At 38.3% G+C, this 21,849-nt stretch overlaps 1 protein-coding gene across 1 annotated transcript in view; it reads right to left on the bottom strand.

Annotated features, from left to right (window-relative positions):
* Positions 1–21,849, bottom strand: part of Slc25a21 (solute carrier family 25 member 21) — a 487,785-nt gene that overhangs the window by 197,018 nt on the left and 268,918 nt on the right. Inside the window, exon 2 of the mRNA XM_057782797.1 lies at positions 2,897–2,945. Coding sequence (XP_057638780.1) covers positions 2,897–2,925 — 29 coding nt within the window. The 5' untranslated portion in view covers positions 2,926–2,945. The remainder of the gene's footprint in view (positions 1–2,896; positions 2,946–21,849) is intronic.

Here is a 21,849-nt window from a genome sequence, read left to right as displayed (position 1 = left end):
CTTCTACGTTTTGGCTTGACGCTTTTTACCTTTCTTTTATTCTGTATGTCCTACTTTTCCTGCTTCTGCTTCTTCTGTGTCTGTCTGTCTGTCTGGTGGCCACTGACTGGCCCCAGGCATCTCCTTCTTTTTCCTCCTCATTCTCTCTTCTCTTCCTCCTTCTACTTAGTCTCTCTGCCTACTAGCCCTGCCTATCCCTCTACTGCCTCGTTATTGGCCATTTAGATTTTTATTAGACCAATCAGGTGCCTTAGGCAGGCAAGGGCAAACAACAACACATCTTTACATTATTAAACAAATAAGCATAAACAAAAGCAACACACCTTTACATAGTTAAAGTAATATTTGGCAGCATAAACAAATGTAGCACACCTTTACATAGTAAAAGTAATATTTCACAACAGGTATATGACCAATCCCAATTAATGAATATTATTTTCATGGAGGTGTTGATATATAGCAAAGAATATAAAGGTTATAGTTTATTTGTATATATACACGTATACATATATACTTGTATATATGTATATAGTTACTTGTATATATGTATTTCAAGCAATGCAAAATTTAAATCCCATCTAAGGAAATGAGATGGCTTTTAAAGTTGCTGTTGATGAGATTCTTCATAGGGCCTCAGATTGGGAGACTCATGAAAGTGTGGTTAGCCTGGAACCTGCGTGCTAGATACTAAATATACACTTATTGAGAAGATGAACAAGGACTGTGGGAATGCCTGAGTGATTCTAATTTTAGCAACATGCGTTATTTAAATTGTTCTTATTTTTCCTTTAAACTTATTCAAACATTAAAATATTATGCTTTATAAAAAAAGAAAATATATTCCTCAGTAAGACTAACAGTAATATTCTGGCTTTTCATAGACTGTCAGAACAAACTAAGGACAGTAGAGTTTGCCTTCTCTTCCTGGAACTCTTAAGGAAATTGTCTAGAGGTCAATGTCTAGCATTTGAGTTTTAAAAAATGTGATTTTCTTCTTTTGTTTTATTTTAATGAGTTGGAGCTGTTGAACATTTGTGTTCTGCTGTAATTCAAATGTTGGCACTGCAACCAACAATGTGGTGATATTTGAAAGTGCACAATGAGAGGTGATAGGTTCACATGCAGTTGTAAGTGTTGAATCCACCTTGATAGAATTAGTGACTTTACAAGAAAATTAAGAGACTACAGAGCTTCTCTGAGAAGGAATACCACATCTGCAATCCAAGAAAAGGGCTTGCAATAAGAACGGAGCAAATCCCAACCTTGATTTTGAGCTTTTTAGCTTCCAAGACTGTAAGAAATAAATGTCTTTTGGTTAAGCTGTGGTATTTTACTATGCCAGCTTTGGGGTTCAGTCACAGTCACAGCTTATTGTCCATCTATAAATGTGTTGTTATTTGTATGTAAAGTCATTTTCCTTTGCTTTCATCAACTACCTACTAATTCTCCAGGGGCTGGCAAGATGGCTCGGTGGGGGAGGGTACCTGCCACTAAGGCGATGACCTGACTTTGATTCTTGGATCTCGCATAGAGGAAAGAGAACCCAGTCCCATAAATTGTCCTCCGAGTTCCACAAGTGAGTCATGGCATGCACCTGATATACACACACATGCACACGCACACACACACACACATGCACAGACACATGCACACACACACACATACGCACACATGCACAAGCACACATACACACACATGCACACGCACACAAACATACACGTATAAAGTTAAGAAAATTTGAATTCAGACGACCCTTTAGGTAAAATAAATACAATGGCCAAACTCATCAAGCAGTTTCTGACCGAGGGATCAATGATTTGTTAAATTACAGAATTAGTATCGCAATACTTGCTAATAGTATCCAACATAAGCTGGTGCTCTTAAGTTTTATATAGTGCAAGTATATGCAAATATTCACTATACACTAAAAACTTCTAACTTCAAAAAATAAAGATGGATAATTTAGCCATAGATTAAACTTTTTAAGATGTGCTCTAATTTTCCCCAGGGAAGAAGAGCTTACTAGTTGGCTATCCAATACCAAATGGTCATTCTAAAAACATACACACAAGAAACATTACACAGTTCAAGAAAGTTGTATTTATGCATTCAGGAAAAACACACACACACACACACGATTGAAGAAAAAGTCCATGAATTTGAAAGTTACCATGATGGAGTAGTGCATAGGGGAGTTTGGAGGGGGCAAGTGAGGGGGAAATGATAAAATTATAAATTATATTATGAGCTCGAAAAATAGAAAGAAAACATTTTAAAGAAAAGATCCACCTCCCCAAAATGCTCTACAATGATCATATTAAACCTCACAGCCTTATTATTCTTTGATTTTGCTGTTTTACTTTGCTTTCATTCTTGATGGATAGATTTGACACATTGTTCTAGGTTTTCTCCTTCCTTATAAACAGAAGTATCTTCATGGAAAGGAGGCATTTGCACTGGCAAAGTGTTATAGGAATAAAGTCTTTAACCGTCATTTAAAAAGCTCACCTGAAATGAAAATTCTGACTACTAGGTAGCAATTTGTTATGTGCCATGCCAAATGAAAAGCTGTTGTCATAATTCACTAGATAATGTTTAGTTTTTACACCAATTTCATAAATTTACCTCATGTACCAGTACACCACAAATCATACCTTCCACTTGCCGAGTGACAGCGGTAAACACTGCACGCCTTCAGACGACCTCTCTCCTAAGATGCTTCTCACTGTTCACACTTTATATGTCAAATGGTACTTTCTTTGAAAAGCAAATTTAAATGCCATAATAGGGAGAAGCTACCGGCCTGGGACAAGTTCTAGCATTTAGTGTTCTGACAGATCTTAACTTGGACATCAGCCAAGGTCAATAAAACTTGTTCATGCAGAACCAACCTTACCTGGTTTTCACCACGTCGAGAGGTTGCATCAGGCAAATTTCTATAAGACCTGAAAGATGATAAAGAAAATGGCAATGAATTCATGGATACCCATTGATTCCCCAAATTTACAATTAAAATAAAGAATTTAGATGGAAGGGGAGTGGATCTGGAGGAGGGGAGGTGGCAGGGGGCTAGAAGGAGGAAGAGAAAACTGCATGAGATGAAATGTATGGGAGAAGAATCTGTTTTCAATAAATAATAATAATAATAATAATAAAGAATTTAAAACTTTTAAAGAACAGCTAGTAGTAGAAGTAGCCCACTACCCAATAATTATATTTCAGAGAGAGAAAGATGTGACTGAGTGTTCTCTTCTAACCCTAGTAGCGAGGTGAAGAGAAAAAAAAAAAACACAGTCAGATTAAATTACAACTAATTAAACAGAATTTCTGTATCCCACCCCAGCTTCAAATCAGGGTAAGTAGAAGGGAGAGAAGGGAGGAGTTTAAGTTCTTCCACTGGCATGGCTAAACTGCCTTGTGCTGGACATTCACAATCTAGCAATTTTCTCAGAAGAGAAAGCTTTTTATTCTATTTATTAATTTCTCCCTGCAGTTTCATCTATAAGAAGCTATGTCTTCTCCTAGTGGCTAATGGTTACAATCATGGGCTTTTAACAATCATGGCTTACCAAAGAAGAGAAAGAACAGGAAGCAAGGTCATCAGGGTGGCAAGGCACAGTAATGAAACTTCTGGGCTAAGCCTTTATTTTTATTAGTAAAGTTGAATTAGACAGGAAACTCCTGGTGCATCTTGTAATTTTCCCACACAACTATCCTTGCTTGAAAATTCACATTTATCTGGAAGAGTGAGGTAACCAGAATTCTTTTTCTGGTTCCTCTAAGGAACAGTTATTTATCCTTAGGGGTTATATGTTTCCTATTCATAAATGGAAGGATTAAATGGTCTGCGAAAAATTCAAGATTTAAAACTCTGGGTTTTCTTGCTCCTGCATTCAACTCATGCAGGTATGTATACATCCATACAACTTATAGTTCAAATTTAAGGTTTGTTAGTTAAGATAAAGCCATAACCTCATAAATAAAACCGACTCTGGAAACTCAATCAGAGAGCATAGTTAACTGGGTGGTGGTGCACACCTTTAATCCCAGCACTCAATAGGCAGAGGCAGGTGGATCTCTGTGAGTTCGAGGTCAGCCTGGTCTACAAAGCGAGTTCTAGGATAGGCAAGGTGGTAATAAAAACTCTGTCTCAAAAAAAATCAAAAACCAAAAACAAACAAATGAAACAAAACCAACACTATTACCAAGCACAATCATAGTCATCAGTCAAGTGAGGTTCTATGAAGAAGACACTCGGAATTGCTTACCACAGCAAGTGCACAATTCTTCTCTCACTCTCTTGACATTAGAGGAAAAGAAAAAAAAATGCTAAACACAAAACAGCACCATATGGCATATCACTCAAAAGTTTACTAAAAGAACCAACAACCCCAACCACTAATTAGAATTAATATCAGAACTGGAAAAATCAGTTTACATGAATGTAAAACCATTTTCTTATTTGCAAAATTGTTCTACTTTCCTGCAGCTCATATCTTATAATTTTGTAGTTAAGCTATTTTCTAATCTGCAGATTTCATCAAACTTTTATGTATTTATCCAGCAATTTCACATTGGTCTCCCCATGTGTGTCCAGCATCGAGGATAGAGCCCAGCAAAGAGAACAGACACTTAAGGGCACTAATGATACACATGGCACTGAGGTGACAGAAGCTCCTCATGGAAAGGCTCCCAACATGACCTGGGTTTGAGTAAAGTGTGGAAAAGATACTTGAGGTAAAAGCTAGCATGGGCGCACGGGCATGAGGAATAGAGAGGATAGCTACTATTTACAAACACACACAGACAAACACACACATGCGCACACGGAGAAGAAGGCAAAATTACTTAAGACTTATGGCAGCATGGAGTTGAAGGTGATATGAAGTTGGCAAGAGATGAGCTGAAGTGTGTAGATTACAGTCAGGATCACTTCTAAGCATCCATTCTTCATCCCATAGGCTATGAGGAGGCAGTAATCAGACTTAAAACTACCCTTTTGGATGTGCCTATTATGTCGTCTCCAATGTATTCCATGTTCACTGAAGACATGCCAACAGATTTTTAAGAGGAGTGATAGTAACCCAAGGCTATGTGCTGTTATTTATGTAACCATGTGTACTTTTAATCTTGTTGCTACCAATCACATATTCATAGGCCAGCAAGGAACACTGATGTCCATCCATTTTTCCCTTCGGTTGTCAGTTTTCCAGCAAAGCACCAGTTGTCATCAAAGCATAGACATCATGGTGTTCTATCTCTAGGTATGTGAGGTGGTTCATCTCAACGTCAGTTTTACTGGATTTAGAATTACCATAGAAATGTGGGTTTGGTTGTGTCTGTGAAAGTGTTTCCTGAAAGGTCAGACTAAGGAGGGAAAACTCATTTATAATTTGGACATCGCTGTTCTATAGGCTGGGATCCAGGATCTCACACAAAGAAGAATGTGAGCTGAGCATCAGCGTTTACTTTTCTGTTTAGACTGTGGATGCAGTGTGATCAGCTGTTCATTCTCCTACCACCATGAGCTCAGCAAGATCACCTGCATCCCTTCTTAAACTAAAGGCAAAACCAGCTCTACCTTCCTAGTCTTGTAAGGTATTTTGACAAGGTATTTTGTAAAGTATTTGGGAAATATTATAGCTCATACGAGTCAAGAAACTACCTACCAGTTTGTGACTTGGACAACAGAAAAAAATGTGACTTAAAATGCCAAATGTAACATAGTTGGTCCATAATATCAGTTTGGTTATTATTTTTATTCTTAATCCAAACAAGTGATTATAGATTTCAAATTAATAACAACATATATTTTAATTAGAGAAAGTGAACATTAGAAATAATATGGAGACTTATAACTGTTAACAGAATTCACAGTTAATCTAGGTTCCCTAGAGCAGGAGGGATGCTGACTTTCCTTCACCAAGTAGCTAGAAATTATGAGGATATGAGGGTAGCCATAAAAATAGGATAAGATGATGTGAAATGATCTCAGAGTAGTGAATTCCACCAAAGACTTCTTGATAATTATATTACTTAGTATAAAGTTACAAAGTAATGAAGCTAGTAAACACAGGGTTTAATAGTTCCTCTTAAAAACTGAAATTTTAACATAAGATAGGGTAACTCAAATGGCAGGTTCCACTGAATCTATCCTAATAGCCAATTAAAAACATGTTGATCTCAAGAAAATTTTGTTTTCTTCTCATCAATCTGACATTTATTAGACACAGCAGTCACAGATAAATACAAATCAAACTGTTTCTTCTCTCCATTGATATAAAAACTGCACTGCCAACCAAGTCCAGAAACTCTCCCTGGGGAAAGCTTGAGCAGCCCAACATCTGAATGAAGAATGCAAAAGCATCCACACAAGCCCAGATAAGACATTCGGACCATTCCTTTCTCAGCAGACGCCTTTTCTAGTGCTTTTAAAATTTATATTTAGTATTTAATCTTGACACTAGAACAACAGTCACTTTAGGAATAAAATGTCTTCAAATTGTGCTGATTTCAACAAAGTTTTCAATTATTTGAATTTCCAACTAAAAATTAAGAGAAGCAATCTGGCTTGACAGCACACCTCTTTAATCCTAACATTCAGGATCTCAGTTCGAGGCCAGTCTATGTAGGGCTACATAGTGATACATAGTGAAACATAGCACTGTATAGCGCTACATAGTGAGGACAACATAGTGCTGCATAGCACTACATAGTGAAACACAGTACTGCATAGCGCTACATAGTGAGTACACCATAGTACTGGATAGCGCTACATAGTGAGTACAACATAGTATAGTGTTGCATAGCGCTACATAGAGCTACATAGAACTACATAGTACAACATGCACTACATAGTGCTACATGGTGTTACATAGTGCAACATATTGCTACACAGTGCAACATAGTGATACATAGTGCTAGAGAATCTTTCTTGAAAAAAGAAATGAAGTAAAAGAACACAGATAAACATAAAAACATTCATTTCTAATTGTAACTGTATGTAAGAATCCTAAAAAATGATTTATCACAACAAGAAAACAGTACTGGCTATTAGATGTCAGGAGGCAATAATTCTTTTTGCAGCCTAGACACAAAAACTTAAAACCAATGCAAATCCACATTGTAAAATTAGTTCATTATAACTGTTTTCAATATTCTGGCAGACCCTCAACACCTTATTGGATATGACTACTTCTCTATGATTTAAATGGCATTCCAGTGTGTCCGCAAAGATGTAGGCCTACCCTTTGTCCTAGTTAGCTTTCTGTTCCTCTGATAGTACACTGACTGGAAGCAACTTTGGAAAAGAACGTGTTTATTTAGCTTATAGGTTAAAGTTCATCATTGAAGGAAGCCAAGACAGGAACTCGAGGCAGGAAACTGAATGTAGGAACTGAAGCAGAGACTGTGGAGAAATGCTGCTTACTGGCTTGCTCCAGTTAGTTTCTCAGCTACCTTCTACAGTCCAGGACCACCTGCCTATGAGGGGTGCGTACCCATACTATGCTGAGCTCCTCTCCATCAAATGACAGTAAAGAAAATGCCCCCTGGTCATACCTACAAATAAATTTTTCAGTTGCTGTGCTCTCTTTCCAGATGTGTCGAATTGGAAAGCAAGATCAGCCCTCACATCTCTGAATCTGTAACTTGTATTCCCTACGATCAACATTGCCTTCTTTGAATTTGCTCAATTATTGGCTTTCACCTGAGCCACTGTTACTGGGAATGGGTTAACATCCTGCTGTAAATGCTTCTTCCAGCCTTCATCTTTTCTGAGAATCTCCTGGCCCATTTGGCCACGGCCCCTCAGTGAACGTTTGCTATACTCCCCTTTCTTATAACCTAACTAAGCCTGTTCTCCATACTAACACAACAGTCACACAGTGATTAATCTTGGTTGGTGACAGAACAGTTTCTCTATGTTCAGGTCTTTGGCTTTTTCTTTTTAAATGCAGAATAATTTCTTCCTTTAAGAACACAAAAACTTTGAGAGGCCACTTACATCAAGCTCTCAATTTGAGCAAATGTTTTCTCAGATATCCTGAGGACAAAACTTCTTGTTCCCTGGTATTCATTCCCACTTCTCAGTCACTCAGAATAAATGAATGAATGAACGAAGGAATGAATGAGGCATTTCCCAGTTTCCCTTGCTGCTAGGCATCACCATGTGACTAAGCTTAGGCCAATAAGATGTAAGTAAAAGTGGTTTGAGCAACATCTGGGACAGATGTCTTGAAGGCAGACCTCCCATCGCTCTTCTCATGGTCCTTCATTCCTCATGTAGAATATACACATGGGGCAGAGGCAGCCATCTTGTACAAGAATCCTTCAGTAAAGAAAAAAAACAAACCCAAAAGTTCTTCCTGACATTTTGGAGTCCTCATTTTATACCTCCTTGTTTGTTTTAGAGGAAAAAAATTTTCTTTAAAATGAAGATGAGATGTGGTAGGTCTACTTCTGTCTGACACAGGAGACTCTTGATGAATCTGCAGTATTCTGAACTTGTACGACATTGCTGTCATCTGCATTCTTGCTGATGGCTATCAGCAGGTAGAGGATACATCTGTCTTCTTTATCTCCATCCTCATCACTTTGTACAATGGCAGGCACTCAGTAAGCTCAATAAATATTTGTTGAATAAATAAATTAATACTGATTCGGGTCTGGACATATGTTATTATGTTTGTAAATCTTCAAGATAAACAGACTGGCAGCCCTTTATTATGTATTTATTTCATTAGCTTGAGCATCATACAAATAAGAAGATAAAGATGAGGAAATTGTTGTAAAATTGTATGAAGTACAGGAATACCTCAATAGAGAATTACAAAAGAGATCACATATCCAGATGCTCAGTTGCTATTTAAATGTAAGTAGGAAACAGGACAATCAGTGTCCAGTAAACCGACAAGTGACTGTTGAGAGCTGTGTGCGTAAAACATAGTCTACACGGTGCTTAAGCCCAGTCTGATACAGAAACAAGGGTGACCTTCAAAGGTCCACATGGAAGTGACATATTGAGGAAGACAACATGCATACAGCCATGTGTCAGTGATCGATGTTGCTACTTATAAATAGTTCTAGGTTCTGCATCAATTGCAGTCTTTTATGGCTTCTTTACTTCAAATTGTTGACTCCTGTCAAAGATGTATGTTATAGCAATTGTAAACCTAGTAATAGAAAATATAAACAAAGCTTTAACAATTTTAACTACTCTGCGGTATGTATACTCTTTGCATTTGGGATGTTCTGTGAAAGGGTGTGTGTGTGTATATCACCAAGAAATTCTTACTGTTTTTACTCATTTTTCCAAGAACTACACTTAGATACCTTATGTATCAGTGATTTGGTTTTTCCTCAGAGCTAGAAGTAGGAAGCCATATTCAGGTCATCACTCCCCAGAGAGGAACAGACTACTGTTGCATTCTAGGAAATTGTAAGTGTATGCACCACAGAGCAGATGACTCATTTTTAACTCCTCCCTTTACAACCTGGCCACAGGAGGAAGGGGTCAATGAGCAAGTGTGTCACTAAATTGATACACATTGTGAGTATGTCACCATATATTTTCTTGGCTCATTTGTCCACTTGTTGTGCTCCCTATCTAGGACACTGAAATGATACTGAACTTAACATGGGTGCACAAACGTCTCTTAGGAATGGACTTCAACTGAGATGCACACTTGTATGTATAAGTTTACGATGCTTTGGTAATTATATTTTAGCTTTCTGAGGACTATCTTAATTGTTTTCCATAATGACTGTAATTAGTCTGATAAGGAGTTTACTTGGAGTATTTGTTGCTTTTCCTTCTTATAGTGACCATTCTAACTTTGGTGAGATAACACATCCTATTGTGGTTGTAATTAGACTTTTCTAGTGATTAATGATGTTAAACATATTTTTCATAATCTGTTTATTTTCATTTAAGAAATTTTTGCTCAGGTATTTTGACCATTTTCTAAGTAGAGTATTTGTTTGATTGCCATTAAGTTTAGTTCCTTCCATTTTTTGTATGTTATTCCCTTGTTAAATGTAGAGTTTTCAAATACTCTTTTTCCAGTATACAAGCTGTCTTATCAAACTATTATCTGTTCCCTTGTTTCATAGAAACTTTATGATTTATCATGCTCCTATTTACATATATTGTTATCTATCAATTTTTGTTTTTCTTAAAAGTGCTTTTGAGCTCTGTCTAAGAATTGTTTGCCTAGATCAGAGTGAGTGACTGTTTTATTTTGGTGATTTTTATAATTATAGGTCCTTATACGTCATAGTTTAATCTTTAGTTCAGTTGATTTTTTTCTTTTCTTTGTATATGATGAGATAGGGATCCAATTTCATTCTTCTGTGTGTGCTATTCAGTTGTCCAAACACCATGTACAGGAGAGATGCGTACATCTATGTGTGCTCTTGGCACCTCCTTATTAATGTAGGGGTTTACTTCTGGGTTCCTAAGTCTATTTCACTGATCTCGTTTTATGCTTGCACCATAGTGTTTTAGTTACCTCAGATTCAGAATAGCCTTTGAAGTCAGTGTGTTTGTCAGAGTTCTCCAAGGGAACAAAACTGATGAGATGACTGTGTGTGTGTGTGTGTGTGTGTGTGTGTGTGTGATGTATATTCATATACAGCTTACATGAATGAGATTCATTAGATTGGCTTATAGGCTGCAGGCCAGTCAGTCTAACAATGGTCGTCTCACACTGGAGATCCTGAGACTCCCTTAGCTACTCTGTCTATAAGGCTGGCTGCCTCAGCAGTCCCCATACAGTGCTGAAGAATCAGAGGTTTCCTGAAAGCTGTTATCTTCAGGCTATGTCAGAAGCCTTCTGTGACTCTAACGTTGGCAAAGGAATGCCACGGCAACAGGAGAGATGCACTTGCCAGGAAGACTGAGGATAACAAAGATTCCTTCCATGTCCTTTTATCTGGGCTGTCACCAGAAGGCGTGGCCGAGATTCAGAGTGGGACTTTCTGTTTCAAATGATCTGATGAAGAAAATCCCTACCAGGCGTGCCCAGTAGCTCATGTTTTCATCGATTCCAGATGTGGTCAAGCACACCAAGGTTAGCCATCATGGGTAATAATTTGCTTCTAACTTCATTCTTTTTATTTCAGATTTCCTTGGTTATCTGGGGTCTTTTATAATTCCAGATAAATTTTAGGCTCTTTTTCTATTTATCTATAACGTGCCATTAGTAGGGATAGGACAGAATGTATGGATCAGTTTGGGAGGTATGTGATCTTACAGAAAAACTGCTGCTAATAGATGCTGAATTCATGCCTTTGTTAAAAAGTAAAATGAATTATTGCCAAGAAAACCTTGGTAGCTAACACTTCCTGAAGCCGAAAATGTCTCACTAGCTGTGTGAACTGTGGAACAGTGCAGAGATCGGGCAGTCAGGGGACCCTGGATACCAAGTCCACGGTAAACCTCTGCTTTCTGTCATTCCAAAAATATCTAGAACAGTCCCTTCTTTGGTATTTTAAAACTGAATTCAAGACCTCACTTTTGTTTTCTGATAGTCATACAATCTTAATCATTTATCTAATTGTTTTTGTGTTACATTTTTAAATCTTAAAGAATTAAACAATTTTAACTTCTAAAGAGAATTGTGGAGGAATGGCTTCATACTGTGCAAATTCAAACATGGAACAGCTCCAGACAGAGCTAGTATTTTTTTTTCATCTACTCCATTAGTCAAGCAAATCATTACAGCATCCTTTTTGATAGCCTGCCCAGAAAATGTGGTAGCCCTACTGGATTATAAGCCATGTGAGCCTCATAAAGGGAAATCAAATATATTATGCTCTCCCCAGGAATAGCGAAGGTGCTCGAGAGTTGTGGTACAATAACAGCACATCCCGCGCACTGAACTGGCCAACAAGGCAAGGCATTTGGCAGCTTTGAAAGATTTTATTGAGAGTCATGTGTTTGGACAAACTACATCTTGCCTTGGAAACTGTGAAGCGAAGGCTTTCATATAGATTTTCTAGGAACATGTCTTTTGTTTTTTTTTTTTTTTAAAGAAACTAACACCAAGCAGTTGCTGTCAGCACGCTTGCAGGGAAAGCAATAGCTGCCATATTGTGCACTCTGTACTATGACAGTTTAGTCTCCCTGCTGTAAGAATGCATGGAGATGTATTTCAGAGTTAAAGACATATGAATACATTAACTTCTAGGAATTAGGATAGCATGGAAGGAATGAAGAACACTTTATAAGTAAGTGAAACTTTTCCCCCCAGATTTCATTTTAAAGGTAAAAGCAGATGGAAAAGTATTAAACTAATGACAATGTCTCTTACTAACCTAGTCTTTATGTTAATTATATTGTGCTCAATTTCAGCTCAACACAATGTGTTTAAAATGACTGGCTGGCGTTTTAGCAGAAGATATCTGCACTTCCTTCCCCCTTGCTCCCCTCCCACAAAATGTAACTCTGTGTAACACTTCAAAGATGTTCTGTGTGCAATTAGACACAGGATCCATCACCAGGTGTGTTATTCCTTTTTGCAAGCCTAAAAGCTTTACACGTTACAATTAGCAATGCAAGAGGAAAAAAAAAAAAACAAGCTGTGGATTATCTGGCAGATGGCAAAACATCTTTCCAGAAGTGGACAAAAAAAAAAAAAAGTCTTTAAAGAGAAGTGAATACTAGAAAGTAGAGAAGCTGCTTGCTTTACATATTATAAAATAAACACATGTAAAACCTTTAATCACTTCATACATATATGGCCTATGTAATAAATATGTGTTAATTCAAAAAAAGTTCATGTTGTACTTTTTATGTCCAAGTTGACAAAGTTTCTCAAAATCCAGATACGTGGTTAAAAGAGGCTTTGGGACTGTGGATGGGAAGTAGAGGGCCACTCACAGAGTGAGCATCAGGTCTACAGTCAGGCCCACACGAGGCTGGCCCAGTTCTGGGGACTTTTCTGCTCTTCTTTCAACCAGAACAATAAGCGTATTTCTAGGAACCCACAGTTCGAGAAGAGAAGAGCTACAGGGAGACCTTGTATTGTTGCTGAAGTGTTCAAGTCAGCAGCTCCTTTCTCTCATGCAGGGAGCTTGAAATTGACACCAGAAAAGTATTTGTATTTTTGCACAAATTTTATACATTTTGAAAGAAATGAGCATACAATTTGTGCTACAAATCAAGGCATTCGTTTGCATGCAATCCAGAGAACTGATTATCAAACATATCCCAGCACGCCCCTGCCAAAAGTCCATGTTTGTACCCAGCCTGTGTCCACATAGTCTTAAAATGATACACAGTGAGAGACAATTGCTTTTTTCTAAATTTCCAATCATTCTTTATTATTCATGACTTGTACATGTTCTCATAGGTGCCAAAAAGGTCTATCTAAAATTTATACTCTTTCTTCACCATAATTTACTAAAAAATATTGTGGTTTTACATAAAAAAATTAGTTTCTTATGAAGATTCAACCCTGCAGTCCACTAACCACACCTACAATTTCTTTGCTACTCCATTGTGCAGATGTTTCTGGTATTTTGATCACGTAAAGACACAAATGACAGCAAGTCTTCCCTTTTTCAAATAAATAATTTCCTTTCCTTGCTAAAGTATGAGACCCTTACAGGAAAGGAAAGCCAGCTAACTTCTGGTTGCAGAATCTTGCTAAGATAATTCAGTTCGTAGGTCTCGGGCAGTTAACACTTTCTGTAAGTCACTGATTGGAATGAATCTTTATGTGTCCTATCAGTCAGCTCCCAAATAATGACATGAAGGCTTCTTATTAATTATGAAAGCTTAGACTTGCTTATATCTAGCTCTTATAACTTAAATTAAACCATTTATATGAATCTACATTCTATCACATGGCGTTACCTCTCTTCCATCTTGCACCTCCTTCTTCCTCTCCATGTCTCCTGGCTTCTCCTATGCTCCTCTTTTATCTCCTCCTTCATTTTCTCTCTGCACAGAAGTACTGCCTAGACCTCCTGCCTAGCTGTCGACTGTTCAGCTTTTAATAACGACAATTACACACGATCTTCACATGGTGTACAAATATCCCACAGCAACTGATACTGATTGCCATTAAAGAGGAAGCAGACTCCAGGTGCAATGATTTTTCTTCATCCCAAGTAGCATGACTACTTGTGGTCATTTTCGCCTTGATAGAACAACGATTTCTGGTTTTGAAACATTTACTCCCATGCCCTTTCCCCAGGGTTGAGCCAAGATTTCCTCCATTTCATCAATCACACTTATCTTTAGGTGTTAACTCTTAACTTTGTATTTGCTGAATGAGCTGGAACCATAGCTACACAACTTACTTTTGAGCTGTTATTTCAAACCAGCCTCCATGCCAAGCTCCCATGATGCCTGACTTACTAAGTTATTCCTGGTTATTTTTAAAGCCACATTCCTATCAAGGTCTAACTTGTGGGGGACAGAAAAGAGAAAGCTGGTTCTGTTTTAGGGACTTCTTCCACCTAAATGTGTACAATTATACAGTATTAATAGTCATACTATATCAATTAATTTAGCTAATTTCTATTCCATATAACCAACTGATAAAGATGAAACTATTATTTACACAACTGCCAACTGAGTAGCATTATCTGATATTAAATTATAGAACTAAAATCTATACAATACATTTTATAACACAATTATTAGGGGCAATAACATTGACTATATTACCACTGATAAAAATATTGTCTAAAGAGAAATCAGTGCTTGATTCTTACTTAATTTATCAAATCCCTAGCTTATTAGGAAATACTTGCATCTGTGCTCTCAATCTAACAAACAGGGTGGGATGTTTCTTTGCCACTGTACAGAAAATGCCATTGATGACCTGGAAGGTTATGGAGAAAGTCTGTGTTTAGGAGGGTTTTTTTTTTTTCAGTATATTTTGAGTTTCTACTTTGCACGTGATTCATCTAGAAGTTGTTTCTACTTGCTTCTCTTTTATTGAGGAACTAGGAAGAAAGTCATCAATTACGAGTGAGGATAAGAATCCGGGCAGACTGTATGAAATAGCTGTCCATGGGAGGGATGAAGGGGCTATGGCAGGAGAATGGGACATTATCACCTGACCACCAGGGTCTAAATATCTGTGATTAGTTTCTTCACCAGAAAAGTTTAGTCATGTGCGTATAGACACAAGCAGGGTAAAATTGAAACATCCTTTGCCAAAAGGATGCAAAGAAGAGAAAGGGCAAAAGAAGAAATGCATTCTGGGCAATGCTTTAAATGGCCGACCACTGAACTTGACCTGAAAGTGGGCATGAGAACAAGACACCAGAGCAGTAATTGACATCTAGGTAGTGGGAGGGAGAGATGGAAAGAGCTGGAGTTATTGTTAACATGGCTTGCATATAATGATTTTATTATTATACAGCAATGCTCTCTTGGTTTTCAAAATTTATATGTAGCCATGCCTTAACTGGGTGTGATTGGTTAACAGAGCTTCCCCATCAGATATTTTTCAAGAAACAAAACAAAACAAAAAACCTTCAAATGTTCCAGCACTCCCACTACTGAGTACATATCCAAAGGAAATGAAATAGACAACAAGCCCTGGCAACTTGATATGCCGTGCTTTACTGATATGCCGTGCTTTATTGATATGCCGTGCTTTACTGATATGCCGTGCTTTATTGATATGCCGTGTTTTATTGATATGCCGTGCTTTACTGATATGCCGTGCTTTATTGGCATCCGGGGGAAACAGAAAGGAGTGGATGGGAGAGGCACAGGGAAGGTGAGGACTGGAGGAAAGGGGAACTGTGGTCGGAATATAAAATATATGAAAAAGGGAAAAGGTATCAACATCAACCTAAGTATCCAGCGTTGGGTGAATGAATAAAGGATCTTGTTCTAGTGTGATTTCTATCATGATAAACACCATGACCAAAAGCACCTTCAGAAGGAAAGGGTTTTCATCTAGCAGTCTGTAGTCCATCGTGAAGGGAAGTGAGGGCGGAACTCAAGGCAGGAACCTAGAGCAGGAGCTGAAGCAGTGGTTGTGAAGGACTGCTGCTCATGGCTTGTTCTGTTTGCTTTCTTTAGACAGCCCAGGACCACCTGTCCACAAATGGCACAGCCCGCAGTGATCTGGGTTCTTCCAGATCAAAGGCATAGCAAGAAAATGCATCATAGACTTGCCTACAGACTGACCAAGGTCATTTTCTCAGTTGAGATTCCCTCTTCCCAGATGACCCTGGTTTGTGTCAAGAAGGCAGCATAATGTGACTGTTTTACAAAACAAACAAACAAACAAAAAAACAAAAGCAAAAGCAAACCCCTTTCTTTCAATGTGGGTCTAAAATACTGGCAAAAGTACAATAATGTAATGATGTAAATCAATAACATAAGCTATTGTTAATAAATATTACATACTATACATATTTGTACACAACATACTTTTATACAATGGATAGTGTTTGTTGCAATGGTTTCACCATCCCAAGTACAACCACAAACATGTAATCCTTGCTTTGCACTATGACATCAAGACCAATTTGTATTGTTGATCAAGATATCATTGCACAGAGCTAGGCTACCCATAACAAAATATTCAGCTATTAAGAATCTCTCCACATTTGATAATATGGATGAAACTGGAAAACATGGCTAAGTGAAACAGACAAGTGCTGTGAGAGTTGAATTTCATGGTTTAATGACTATAGTTAAAGATGTATTTAACTCTTGAAAAGTACCAAGAGGGTAGACGGAAAGTGTGAACATGAAAACATTGAGTGAGATAATACAAATACCCAATAATTAGACTTAGTGATTCCAAGTATGTGTACATACTTCAAAATATCATACTACACATGACAAATATACACAGGTTTATCACAAAAATGTAAAACTCTGGAACAAACATCTCAAAACACATCTTAATAATTAATTAAATTAAGACAAGTTATAAATAATTTGCATATAAAATGAATTTTCACATTTTCTTGAATGTAAACATAACAGCACTGTTTTAATTTCAACTCATCATTTGAGTACAGAGGGGGCTACCCTTCCCTCCTCCAATGTAAAAGGAATTGTGTATCCACAAATCCAGGGCTAGAAGGATGCAAGGGTTCACTAAAGCCACACCTGTAACCACTCTGTCCTTGGAACGGGCTTAAGAGCTCAAGAATGTAGTTGAAGACAGAATATTAAAACTGTCTGTGAAGGATCTGTGATTCAGGTTGTGCAATAACATAATCAAAGCCAACAATGAGTCTGAAAGGACATTATCAGAAAACAAAAAAAATCTTGTTTCTTAGGCTGCAGCTTAATTTATTCAATATTTGGTCCACGGAACTTGAGACTCTGAAAAGTGCTACCTATTTTCAATGACATTTCCCAGAATGAGCACAGACTGCTTTACTGCTGAGAGCTGTAAAGAGCTTGTCTGATAAACATTGCTTTCCTGATCATTCAGGTAGTCAATTCCAGCAAAAATCCTCTGTCAAGGCTCTTAGTGTTTGAGACAAAATTCTACACGAATTAGTTAAAATACAAAAGAGGAATCTGCTGATTTATAATTGAAGTGATGAAAAAGGCAAGGATGCCTGGCTTGAAGACTTCCTCAGTACCTCAGTACTTCCGTGACCTGCTTGCCTCAGCTTGCTACACAGTTCCGTCTGAAACAGAGCTTCCCACCTAGCAGAGGAGAACACCCAGTCCCCATCCTGTCTTCTCTAAGAGACAAGAGGCAAGGGGGCATATATTCTTCTGGCTCCAACAGAAAATGCTCCTGAAGATCTCTAAATGGCTCACTTTAGTCATGTGACTCTCTGGCTATTCACAATGGCCAGCCCATTGGAAGGGAACATCTGACTGGAAGACCTCTGGTCACACTGTGTCTCTGGATGGATGACAATAGAGAAGTTTAGGGCTCTAAAGTCCTTATAAAACTTACTTTAAAAAATCTGAAAAATCAAGAGATTGTGTTTATGTTACTTGTATGCTCTTCTTCACCTTCATAGACTATGTAAGATTTCACCCTAATTAACTTCTAACAATCCAAGGAAACGATTGGGCAGTAATGTTGCACTATTTCTTAAAAATCACTTTCGTGCTGGGACTCTTGTCAATAGTTTGGTTATTTTGTGTTCCTGCGAGTTTAGCAAGCTGGAAAGGAAAGCAAATTATTCAACTTTTAAATTCACATGTACTTCATAAGATGATACATGCTAACTTATGAATAAGGCCAGCTCACCTACACTTATAATTCTTAAAGGACCGTATCAGGAAAGGTGTACAGAGACCGGGAGCACACAAACCCTGCCAAGGGTTTGCAGAATAATTCTGGGAGCCATTGCAATGGGGCATTGCAACTATTAAACTGGAAACCGCTTCCTGGAGGGCAGGCCCAGGTAACCGGCTGCATGTAACAATCCACAGTGCAATTTGGCATAGCATTTTGCATAAAAGTGTATCCCAAACCACTTTACAGAAGTTAAATTTCCATTCTCCAGCCAATATATGCTATACATTACAGAACATCTGTGTGCAAACAGTGCCTCATGGAAAAAAAATCCAAGGCATGAGGTCATAAGATGAAAATCCAATGGTGAATGTAAGAGACAGGAGCACTGGACAGGGAGAAGGAAAAAGGAAAATGATAACAGAACAGTGATACAGAGATTTAGAAATGGATCGTCCATGAGTTAGAGGAACGTCCGTCACTTTGCCCTGAAAAAAGTTGAAAGTGAGACAATTATTCTAAATGACCCAAAGGAGTGGAAGAAGAAATTGAATAAATAGAAACAAGTATGAGGTAAAGACTGACAAACCCTCCAAGTAGCCGTCAAGTTAGATCAGAAGACAGACCCACTGTCTTGTGCAATAAAGGCAATAAAACACCATATTTCAAGTCTTCTCTTGCTAAGCCATGTCATTCATGGCTTTCCTGGCCTAGATGGTGTTCAGTTACCGTGATAAAACCCTGACCAAAAGCAAGCTGGGGAGGAAAGGGTTCATTTGGCTAACAGGCCCATTATCCGGAAAAGCCGTGACAGGAGCTCAAGGTAGGAACTGAAACAGAGACCATGGTAATGCTCCTTACTGGCTTTCCCCCTCTGCTTCTGCTCATGACCTTTGACCCGGGATCACCTGCCCAGGGGTAGAACTGCTCACAGTGGGCTATACAATCCATCATTTAGCAATCAATACAATGCCCATAGATATACCCACAGGCAAATCTGATGAAGCCAATTCCTCAGCTAAGGGTCTTCCTTCACAGGTGTGTCAAGTTAACAACCAAGATTAGTGACTACATTGCTGAAGAAGTAAGAAATGAAAATAACTTTAATCACTATGTCTAGAAAACGGTATACAGATATAGGCTTTTTAATGATTTATTTACTTTAATTTTGTATGTATGTGACTCCCTGTATGTATGTGTACCATGTGAATGCCTGGTACCAGGAGAGGCCAGAAAAGGGCGTCAGACCACTAGGAACTGGAGGTATGGGCATTTGTGAGCCTTCTGAAGTAGGTCCAGAAAACCAGAGCACTGGGCCATCTCTCCAGGCCCCAGTGTGTTCTTTTTAACATGAATTTGTAGTCAGTATTGAAAATAAGAACATTGCATATGAAAGCAATCAGATTTCCATTTTCGTTTTTTTTTTTTTTTTTTTTTTTTTTTTTTTTTTTTAAAGGCTGACTATCTGGCTTTTTTATCTTCTAGAACAATGCTTGAATGAAGCTAAGCACCGGGACCTGTCATCTCCTCACTCAGATATGGCAATCTGCAAACAGTTGGAATAAAACTTCCAGCAATGAGGACAACTGTCTACATTTTCCACAGACATTGCTTTTCCTTTCAGTGAATTCTTTTCCTTCAAAAAGAGCATCCTCTAGGAGAAAGAAATGGCAAGATCCCTGCCATGATTCCAAGGTCCAGAAAAGAAACCGCTGATGTGACAAGGCCAGGGTCATAAGCTGGGAAGTGCCAGCTGTGATTCGCAGTTGAGCATGGACAGGTCGGTGTGCTCATAGTAAGAAATGGAGTGCTTCCATAGCGTTTGGGCGAAGCTAAACGAGCGAACTACTTTTAAAAGGCCTCTTATCTTTGTCTTGAGCATCAATATCACTTTCAAGGATAAGAAAATCATGAACTACAAAATGGTGTTTATTTCTTTTAAATTTCAAGGGTTACAGTGGATGCGGGAAGCCCAAGTCTTCCCTGGCGTTTATGAGGATGAGCTGTGACGTATGGTGGCGAGTGAGGACGGCCTGCCGAGTTCCTGAACTGCTTCCATTGAAATCAATATTCTTTCCTGGTACTAAGGGCCTCCAGTCCATGCACAGCTCTCCAGAGAATACATCAAAAGACAAATACGGCGCAGGGAACCCCGTTTGGACGCTGTTGTAATGGGTTAGCATCCAACGTCTTTCTAAAGCCTCACTCTGCTTTCTGAAGCCTGCGGTACCACTGCATGGAAAAAGACTTTGTCAACGGCACAGACCTATGAAAGACTTGAGAGTTTACATAGTAATTACCACCTAAAACCCACGCTCCTTCATGCACTGTACAAGGCTCAGTGCACGCTCTGTGGAAAAACAGAGGCCAGACACTCCAACAGGAGAACCTGCAGGACGTTTCTCTAAACATAATTGGAGGGGCCATTTGGGTTAGAGCAAAGTCGCTCTATAAATCTGCCACTCGTAGAGGGCCAGCGTCGTCCATGCATATTGAACCAATCTTCCTCCTGTGAAACTGTGTAAGCTAGATTCGGTGCCACCGTAGTAAAATGCTCCTCAATAAACGGTTTTCACGAGAAGTTTGCCCACTCATGTGTCCCAAGGCTGTTGTAATCTTCATTGTTGAAGCTGATCTAGCAGCAGGGACATTATTCTATTTCTTGACATGTTTAAAATTCTCTAATGAATAAAGCCAACAGCTCATGGTTGCTTCGACTGTCACTTGATTACCCCGCAGGGATTTTTCCTTTCCTTCTTTCTTTTCTTTCTTCTTCTGTTTTTTTTTTTTTTCTTGTCTTTAAAATCAGCCCCCTAGTTTGTTTTTAACTACCTTGAGCACAGAGGTCTGAGGGGAAAACAGATCAAAGATCAGCTTGCAACATAAAAAGCAGCTGCAGCTAATTACAGGCAAATGAAGGACATCTGACCAGCGTCTTTACGAGCCGCCTTGTCACACATTCAGCAGTCTATAATATCGGTGACCTTGTCCCTTGGTCCTGAACTGTCACCAAAGCTGAGAACTGGATATGTCTCAAGTTATATACTATAGAGGAATGACGACAAGGGAAGACTGGCCAGGGCGTGGCTTGGGAAAGAGGAATGATATGGAGGAGGACATGCTCAGAGTACAGTTGGCTGAGATGCTAGAGAGGGACTCTGTTTCTATTAGAGATCAGAGTCTCTTCAGACTGAACAGAAACTGCTTCATTACGGAGAGATAAAGGTAAATTTTAATATATACTTTGTTATGACTTGAAAGAACATGAACTAAGAACACTTTTGCACATCCATATGATTTTATAAAAATTGTTTCTACTTTTAAGAACTTATTCATATCTAAATTACTAGTAGAAAAATAATATTTTCTAATTATAATTGCAAAATACAATTATTTCTTAAAACTAAAAAATCCAATATATATTGGATTTTTTTATATTTAAAGTAATATATAGAAAGAAAGAAAGAAAGAAAGGAAGGAAGAAAGAAAAAAGGTTCTTCAAAACCCTTAGCTGAGAGTGTCCAATCAGAGGCTCTATTAAAATCAGGAGAAAAACTTTGGCAGTGTGACACTGTTTGCAGATGGTCAAGATGACTGATTGTCATGTACAGAAGAGGAATTAAAGATCTGCATTCAGACAAATCTTTTGGGC

This window comes from Chionomys nivalis, chromosome 10, assembly GCF_950005125.1.
Source record: "Chionomys nivalis chromosome 10, mChiNiv1.1, whole genome shotgun sequence".
Taxonomy (NCBI): domain Eukaryota; kingdom Metazoa; phylum Chordata; class Mammalia; order Rodentia; family Cricetidae; genus Chionomys; species Chionomys nivalis.
The sequence above is the reverse complement of the archived record's forward strand: the minus strand, read 5'-3'. Positions and strand labels throughout refer to the sequence as shown.